The 9,382-nt window shown below is 41.4% G+C and overlaps 1 protein-coding gene across 1 annotated transcript; it reads left to right on the forward strand.

Annotated features, from left to right (window-relative positions):
• Positions 1 to 1,683: 1,683 nt before the first annotated feature.
• Positions 1,684 to 9,151, forward strand: LOC307257459 (monocarboxylate transporter 9-like). The gene is made up of 6 exons (XM_080036698.1): positions 1,684 to 1,833; positions 2,586 to 2,844; positions 4,258 to 4,401; positions 5,701 to 5,796; positions 6,495 to 7,376; positions 7,552 to 9,151. The coding sequence occupies exons 2-6, from the start codon at positions 2,646 to 2,648 to the stop codon at positions 7,734 to 7,736; spliced, it is 1,506 nt and encodes a 501-aa protein (XP_079892824.1). The 5' UTR covers positions 1,684 to 1,833; positions 2,586 to 2,645; the 3' UTR covers positions 7,737 to 9,151.
• The last annotated feature ends 231 nt before the right edge of the window (positions 9,152 to 9,382 follow it).

Here is a 9,382-nt window from a genome sequence, read left to right on the forward strand (position 1 = left end):
ATATACTGTTACTGTATGGGTCAATAAATGTATCGAATAACTTATGCAAGCAGGTCAAATTCAGCACAGATGCAAGGATCAGTCTACGGTGCATCATAGCCGCTCTGTAATCGACTCTCCACCCTCCCTCTGGTCCAAACTGGTCTGGGGCAACATGTCAATGTAATGCCAATGTAGAGTACTATCAACTGTACCTCCCTTGTTCTTTTTTTCACTTAATTTTTCAAGCAGAAAGGGATTATCGAGCCTAAATCTTTTGTGTAAGACCCTTCTTGGCAGCAGACCTCAGCTATGGGAAAAGTATCAAAGTTCCTGAAGAATTGTAGGTGCTTTCACATGTGAACGGCAGTTTCACCTCTGGTCTGCTCTCTTCATCCCTCTCCCCATTCTCACTCTGTTCCCCGTCCTTTGATCTTTCCCTTCACTTTCCTCCAACCCTTTCCTTTTTTCTACTGACTTGGTTCATCGGAGTTTCTGACCTGAGGTTATGAGAATGAGTGCAATCACATGGTTATATCATTTTATGATGATGCAGCAGTGTGACTAAGCAACTGTCTCTGCTCTCACTGGAAATTCCTAAACACATTGTTGTTCATAAAACTTGGCAATAACAACTGTGGGCCTCTGCTTAATTAAATGTAATTTAAACAATGTGTTAATACTTCTTATGCACTTCTCTGAGTAGGAACGTCTTTAAGGTTAAGCTGAATAACCTCCCCCAAGTTATGTGTACAAATAAATGTAGAAATAAAAAAAAAATTGGTAGGCTGAAATACTATCAAATGTAGGAATATTCCTATAATATAAGCATGGATTGTACTAAAACAGTGTATCTAAGAGATATCCCCTCCAACCCCCCCAGTGAAGATTCCCCCCAGGCTATTTCTCATGGTAACTGCATGTTGCTTACATGTTGCTACCTATTTGCGTTCCATTCATATTCGTTATGGTTTATATTCTATAATATCCAACTATACTGTTAGTTTGCTTGAATCGGGGCTGACAAGGGAGAATCCAGGCAGTGCGCCCTGCTGGTGCAGTCAGTGTGGTGATGTTATTACCATCCATCAACCGGTTCAGACTGGACAGATGGGAATATCAACACTTTTCCTGGAAAGAGGAAACCCGTGCACCCATGGTTAGCACAAGATCCCTTAACTTTCAGCTTGGGAAAACAGTAGTAGCCTATATGAATCAACACATGAGTGGGTTAATTATTTTAATATGTTATGACCTGTTCATTTTAACTTTTAACCATTGATTTAGAAGTTCATTATGGAGAGGAACTGATTTGTGTAGTGCAGCTCGGACACAGGTAAATAGTGTTGGGTTTGCACGTGTGTGTGAGTGCGTGTGTGCGCGCGCGCGCCTGAGTTTTTATATTATTTACAAAATAATTTGCAGCCTACAGAAAATAAAAAGCAAACCCTATGCCCCATACAGCCACAACCGTCACACACCTCAAAGCGGAGACACACAGCTGCTGTCTGTGGTTCGCTCCAGACGCGCAAGAGGAAGCTGCGCTTTTCCTCTCTCAGCTGCGTTCAAGCTGCTGCTGGACCAGCAAGAACAGCTTTGAACCGGTTTTCTCCCCGGCTTCAAAGCTGTATGTAGCGGATGCACAATGCGCATTGTTGAGGTAGAGTGTAGTCTCTTCACATCATCATAGATTTTATTTTCATAACAGCGTTCATTCGAAGCCTTCTTGTTTTGGCCGTTGTCATTTCTGTTGATTCTGTCGGAAGGGATTTTATTAGGGAAACCATCCTCCATGGAAAGTTCCCGCAGAACACAGCTCTGCAGATTCCTGCTGCTGTTTTTGTAGCTGCTGAGGTGAGTGCCGCGTTTAATTATTATCATTATTAATTTTTAATATACATATGAACAAAATAACAAACATATTGCTTGTATTGGAGTAGTGCGATGCGATATGATTTGCAAATATGTTATTTGAATAAATCAGTTGGCCAAGTTCATAGTGATTGAATACTCTTATTGTCTAGATTTTAATGAAAAAGAAACCTATTTACTAACCTAAGCTTGTTTTGTGAGCAAACATATCTGAGGAGCTTTTCACCAACTTTTTCTCCACTAAGTAGCCTCTTTGTAAACACAGTGTGACATAAGGGGGGAAGCCTTAATGGTGCCTGCAGGGATGTATAAAGTTGCTCTGGGGTCTGGAGGTAAAAACTTTTGGCAACACAGAAGATAAGTCTCTCTTTTGAATCCTTGAAGAGGCAGGTTAAGGGGGGTGGGGGTTGCAGTTTTTCCTTACTTTCTCCTCCTCCTAGGTGTGGTTATGAACACACAGGAACAAAAGGAGTTGTTGCCCATGAGTACGCTGCAGTCAGTCAGTGTTCAGGACCTCACACAGGTGACCTGCCTGTTTGTCCAAGCCAAGTGTTGCAGCAGCCTAAACTAAATCAAGGCTTTGTGTAAGTGCATAGTTTGGAAGCTATTATAGGTGCAGTTAAAAGAAATGCTACAGCTGGCGACAACTTTGATGTGCTCCTTTTGTCAACTTTATATGTATTACTTTGATGTCAAAGCTAAGACTGTATTGTTCGTTGTTGTGTCTTTCTCAGGAACCCCCTCTGTCAAATCTGTAGCAGACCCCAAAGGGCGGCAGTGACATCAGCAGTACCATGGCTCCATCTACTAAAGTGCTGGACGGAGGCTGGGGTTGGGCAATTGTTGTGGCCTCCTTCATGGCCCAGTTCCTGGCCTATGGATCACCCCAGTCCATGGGTGTCCTGTACCCCGAGTGGCTGAACCGCTTCCAGGAAGGCAAGGGCATGACTGCCTGGGTGGGCTCCCTTGTGGCTGGAGTGGGACTTATAGCCAGTAAGTAGCAAGGACTATAATTATGAATGATGTAATAATCCTTGACATGGGTCAACCAGGGCCAAGAAATGCCAGTTGTGATAGACCAGGGATGCTGTCAAGTTCTAGAGTCATACGAGCGCGTTTTATATTGAGATAAATGGAAATGGAAAAAGATCTGTGCAATCTTCAAAATATATTGTTTTATTTACGATTATTTTAAGCATTATATGAGGCTAACCACAATGACAGTACATTCGTATTTTGGCACTACATTTTATTATGAGCAATCTATCTGTTGACTGTTGTGTGATTAAAGACAATATACTTTATCAGCTCAGCGCTAAAAGTAGATTAATCAGCTTTACTTATCTTTTTACCATTTCCGTCCCAATCATCACACCACACTGATAACAAGGCAGACATAATACTTGTTCAAAGTCCTCACAATGCCTGCCAAGTGAAAGGATAATACAAACTATCACCAAGAAAAATCTACAGGTGTCGAAGAGTTATGTAATGTATTGTTTCTACAAGATAAGGAGGAAAGGCAATGCTGCGACAAAGATTGGCACTTTGTGGCTCCCTGCTGGGCAGAGTTGCTCTTATAGATTTTACAGGAGAGCATAGCAAATGCAAGTCATCCATGCTTTTAATGTCAAATGATCCCTCAGCCCTAACCACAAAAGACAGACAGATAAGCAGAGAAACACAAATATTTAAATAAAATACTGAATTTGTTTTGCAAGAATTGCAAGAGACTGAACGTATGGCAGCATTGTGAAAATTGATGTTTGAATGTAAAAATAAAAAATGAAGCTGTGGACACTACAAAATCAACAAACTCAATAACTGTTCAGTAATGTGTGAACATTACTATTATATTATAATAATGAAGGGTATGCTCCAGGACTGTGTTGAGTAAACAGGATCCGTGGTAGATAATGGTCTTGGTTGACATTAGGCAGAGCAGCCCTCCCCTATGTCGTCTTATGCAGAGGGGCGAGGTGAAAAACATGACTGGACAGATCTGGCCTGGGGTCTGGCCAAGTCCTGGACACGTGTCCAAGCTGTCAGACAGCTGCAGCATTGCAGCCCCTGCGCAATAACAGGAGCCAGGAAACAGTAAATGTCGTGTTATAAAAGAGTCAAGTAACCTGGGAGTATTCAACAACCACAGTGAACATTTTGTGTCAGGGGTTTTGAATAATACACTCTGTATAAACACCATGTGGCTCTAGGGAAAAGGTGGCTGATAAATACATACAATATGTGATATAAGAGACAGTGAGAAATGTGTGGTGAGATAGCAGAGCTCTGGTTTTCTCCGAAACTTGTTGATGTTACACAGAATACAACAAAAAAGCAACATAATACCATGACTGAACCTGATTCTCTCTGCCCATGTCTGCCTTTCTTCCTCTCCTCCCACAGGTCCTGTCTGCAGTGCCTGTGTGGACAACTTTGGGGCTCGCCCGGTGACCATCTTCAGTGGCGTAATGGTGGCAGGTGGCCTGATGCTCAGTGCCTTCGCTCCCAATGTCCAGTTCCTCATCTTTTCCTACGGGATTGTGGTTGGTAAGGAACACTTGATGAACTTTGGGGGTCTCCTCCTGACACATTCATTTAGTGCTTTACCAGATACAAGCCTGCTAAGCTGATGCAGCAAAGAGCCCAGCCAGCTAATTCCTTTGACTGAAGAGGCCTTGCTCTTTTGTAAGAAAAAAACAGTGTTTGATGTTGCTGTTCTTCCAAGAAAAATCATTTGAAGCAAGCAAGGGCTTATTGTAAGTGCCACTTTTATGCGTCATTAGAGGCTCCTTAATTAACCGTTAATGACCATGATGAACTATCGCTACGGAAAACCTTTTGTTCTCAATTGCTGTTGGTATTTTTAAAGATTGCTAACAACAAAATAACATAATGGCATGGCCCGATCCCCATTTGATCCTTTATTGCCTCAACACCCTCACCAGTGAGCCTGCGTGGGCCCAACAACACCTGTTCTCATGCGTTTAGTGACAGCCCAGCCGTGCTTAGAACTGGTAAACACCTCACAGTCAGCACTGCATTGTGCAGTGCTGGAGAGGGGAGGCCATGCATATTTGAAGACAGTCATTTATTTTAAGAGATGCCCTAGATGATGGTTGTACCCTAGGTACATGTGCAGCTTGTGTACCTGTTATGTTATGCTTCTATTATGTTTTACTGGTGGCATGCAAGAAAAGTTAAAAACAGAGTATTGTATTCACTTGAATGAGGCATGCAGTTGGAGGTTGTTTACTCTCAAATTAAATTAAACAACAAAACACAAATCACTCAAAGAATATGATCTTCAAAGAAGAAACATCAGTAGCTAATACTTATGTGTTGTAGTCTGTTTTGCTATCACTTATTCTTTAGATAAAGATTCATTTGGAGTTTTGTTATGTCCTTCTTTCTTTGATGTTTGTATAAAATGTAAAATTGGTTACTGTAGATGAATTGTATTTTTGTGTAGTGTTTGTGTATTGTAATTAATGTGATTGTGTAAGTTGTATTTTCACAATGTAAACTGCAGGACCCCAGGTAGAATAATTTCTAGCTTATGCTGAAACTATATGGGGATCCAAATAAGCAATCAAACAAACCATATTGTAGTAAATACATCTAAATTATGCACAACTGTTGTTCTAATGCAAGGCTGACTAGTGTATATTTCTAGGCTTTGTACAATATACGAGTGGCCTTTACACTTTAAACTCAGAACTTTTCCCTGATATGAACAGTTTAATTATTTTCCCATTCTTGTGTATTCTTGGTGAACCCCCCCCCCCCCCTCCCCTTCACCTGATTAAAGATCCTACTCTCTGTCCTTGTCCTCTCTCCTACCAATAGGCCTGGGTTGTGGTCTGGTCTATGCTGCCACATTGACAATCACCTGTCAATACTTTGACAAGAGACGCGGCCTTGCCCTTGGCATTGTCACCACAGGTACTGCCGCCTCCCTGAGCCCCTCCTGGGTGCACACAAGTTCTCCATGCACACTTCTTTCATTTATGAGCTGCTGGGAGCCTTGGGATGCTGAGGTAAACATCTGCAGAGTAGCACAGGCAGAGTGGTCTCCTAGGTATATAATCAAAACTAACTTTGATGGTAGTTGTTGAACTTGACAGTGTATTTTATAGCTATTTTAGACAGAATGGCCCTTTAAAGAAGAGGGTTATTAGTAGCACCCAAAGATTATTGTTGAAGTTTAAATCAGTCCATTATACATTTTTGTAAAACCGTAGGTGCAAATGAGCACACTTCTGACCAGTAATGCTCATCAGTAATGCTTTGTGTTGTCAGAGGTGAAACAGAGGTGTGACTTTCAACCAGTAAAAAAATTATTGAAGTCATGTATAGAATTTGAAAAATTCGAACTATGGTGTCCCCTAGTGGTAGTTTAAAAAATGAACTTGGGATCACAGACTAGAATGCTAGAATAAGGTAAAGGATCACATAGACACCACCAGTTTTCATCAGGATTGTCTAATTTTATAAAAACTCCAGAATAAAGCCAGAATAACTTTATAGGCTCATATATTCAAAGACAATTCTAAACATGGTGGATTTATTTTCTATTGATTGATCTGTCTCTTTCTTAGACTACACAAACACTAAATTGCTGTCTTCCTCTGCTCACCCAGGCACAAGTGTTGGAGCCTTCATCTATGCCACAGCTCAAAACGAGCTGATTGTGATGTACGGCCTAGACGGCTGCCTGCTCATCATTGGCGCCTTAGCACTGAACCTCATGGCCTGTGCTGGCTTCATGAGGCCCCTTAACATGCCAGGGTACTACCTCAAACAGAAGGCCGCTCTAGAACGTAACACAGAGGAGCAGCTTTTTGAGAAGCCACCATTGGATGACCTGATGATCACAACAGGTTCCTCAGAAACCACTCCAGAGAAAACTCTGATCGTGAAGGAGCTGCTCATCACCATCAATGCCAAGGACATTAGCATTCAGACAGAGAAGAAGAAGAAAGGCAGCTTTCTGGCTGGGTTGGCCATCACTAAAGTCATCAAGAAGAAGCAGCAGGCCTACTCCAAGTATATGCAGTCCATGCATGAGATCCTTCAGGACCAAGCCATGGTGGCCTTCTGCATCGCCATCTTTCTCTTCAGCCTGGGGGCGTTCCCGCCTGTGCTCTTTATAGAGGATGTGGCGCAGAGCCAAGGACTCATTGAAGAAGTTAGTGTCATTCCTCTGGTATCGATAGGGGCCATCGCCTCTTGCGTTGGTAAACTAGCACTGGGTATGATGGTGGACATCAGGTGGATGAACGGCATCCATCTGTACGCCTTCACCATGTTTGCAGCAGGTGTGTCGCTGCTCCTTATCCCTAGCACTAAGAGTTACTTGGGACTGCAGATCCTGTCTGCTGTCCTGGGATTCTTCTCTGGAAACTGGTCTCTCACCTCTTACATCACGACTAAGATTGTGGGCTTGGACAGACTGACTCAAGCCCATGGCATCCTCATGTTCTTCGGGGGTTTTGGGATCATGCTTGGACCCCCTGTTGTAGGTAAGTCATGTGTGAGCCCTGCAACGTTGGCAATTATTACTTAGATAAGAGAGTAACAAGCCTTTTTATTATGTGCAGAGATAAACTCTGTAGTAAGGGCATGTAATAGAGACATTTAAAACATCGAATCCCTGCTGACTGTGCTCACACTGTCTGTTTTCTCCTCACTTTCCAGGGTGGTTCTTTGACTGGACGCAGTCATATGACATGGCGTTCTACTTTAGTGGGAGCTGTGTGGAGCTGGGAGCCATCATTCTCTTTCTGCTCACCCTTCCCTGCTGGAACAAGAAGCACTCCGAGGACGACAGACCAGACGTCCATTACACCAGCAACTGTGACAAAGTTGCCTCTGTCGCCTGAATATGACCATCTTTCATAAGGACTAGAATCTCACCCTACTGCCCAGCAACTGATTGCTGATAAACTGATTTTTTGCAGACAGGTTTCTATATACCAAAATACTTGCCAGAGGTTTTGAAATACAGGCCTATCCTCTGTACCTTGCCTGCATTTCTCAGGTTCAAACCATATACTGCAGCTCTTTTTAAAGGTTTGACTGCCTGTGTTTATTTTTTATGTATTATTACCTCATTTTACGAGGTCATCTCCCCGATGCTACATGGTGTTTATGAAAACACTCAATTTCACTTTGCAGAAGCCCTGAAAAAAGACATGACGGCGTTCATATCACTAGGAAGAAAACAATATGTAGCCTAGGACAATGTTGACTTACCACAATCATGTCATTTGAAACCTTGCTGGAAATGCACAAAAATCCTCACAGGATTCCTACTAGAACCGAAAATACAGGGATTGGAATGAAGGAGGGATACTTTTTTGATAATCATAATTTTAGCAACAGATTTTTATTCTGTATTTTGGTTTTAATTTAAATATCTTAATTACACCACTATGTAGGCTATCTTACCAAAGCATCAATGATAGTCAATGCCTGTCTACACATATTGCCTGTTGGAACAATACAAAGCTTTACAATAAAGCTTGCTTTATTATAGGCAATTTTTGTTTTCATGTGCATTGACTCAATTTATATTTTTATTTAAATTATGGTTGGAGTTTTACATACCTCCTGTTTTTTTTGAACATGTTATGCAGGTTTAAAAACATGTAAACAGACTGAAGAGATCCTACTGTATTTCCAACCCAGCATGTCGATTTTCTTCGTGGCATGATTATCATGACTTGCGCTGGCATTCACTTTGACTGGACGATCCTTTTCCATAAATGTGTGCGTGTGTGGTTATCTTTGTATGTAGCCTACGTTGTATGCGTGGATGTCTACGCATGTGTGCATACATGCACAGGTTTGTGTGTGTGCATTGTTTGAACTGAATTGAATTTAAACTTTTGTATTAGCACTAGTTTGTATAGTCAATGTGCTAGTGACTTTTATATGCACAAGAAACAGCCTAACAGTTGTAACAATGGTTCTTGTTAAAGTTGGGAGTTGATTATCGTGATCATAATTGTAATGAAAACATTGCAATAGTTGTTTAGAATCACTTGAATGTTGTTCAATAGACCACTACAAATGTATTTTTATAGCCCAAATTCAGGCGTAGGCTATAGGTAGGCCTATTGGGACATTACCTATTGTCTTTGTAGAGGATATTTAGGCTACGAGGTGCATTTGAGGTACAAAGTACTGAACCTAGAAGAGACTGTAGCCTATGTTTGGCTATCACCCTTTTAGCCACTCTTATTTTTATGCCAGTATTATATTTATGTGTTGTCTGTCTTATTATTTTATAAAGTGCCAATACAATTACATTTGAATTAATGATATTGAGTGTCTTGGTTTCTAACACATTCCTCATGGAGTTACACTAGGCTACCTATCTTTCAAGTTAAAGGTAAAATGTACTTTTTGCGGTTATATTTGTGAGCCATAACCTGGCACACTGTTGGCAAAAATATCTCAAGATGACAATATTATTTTCCACTTAAGTTCCTCTTTACAGGAATATTATCCAAAGACAGTTTCC

The sequence above is a fragment of the Ammodytes marinus genome, assembly GCF_949987685.1.
Source record: "Ammodytes marinus genome assembly, chromosome: 11".
Lineage (NCBI taxonomy): Eukaryota > Metazoa > Chordata > Actinopteri > Uranoscopiformes > Ammodytidae > Ammodytes > Ammodytes marinus.

Excerpts from the sequence above, each read along its gene's own strand:
- LOC307257459 (XM_080036698.1), top strand. The coding sequence starts at position 2,646 with ATGGCTCCATCTACTAAAGTGCTGGACGGAGGCTGGGGTTGGGCAATT. Across the intron at positions 2,845-4,257 it reads TGGAGTGGGACTTATAGCCA|GTCCTGTCTGCAGTGCCTGT; the intron begins GTAAGTAGCAAG and ends CTCCTCCCACAG. Across the intron at positions 4,402-5,700 it reads TTCCTACGGGATTGTGGTTG|GCCTGGGTTGTGGTCTGGTC; the intron begins GTAAGGAACACT and ends TCCTACCAATAG.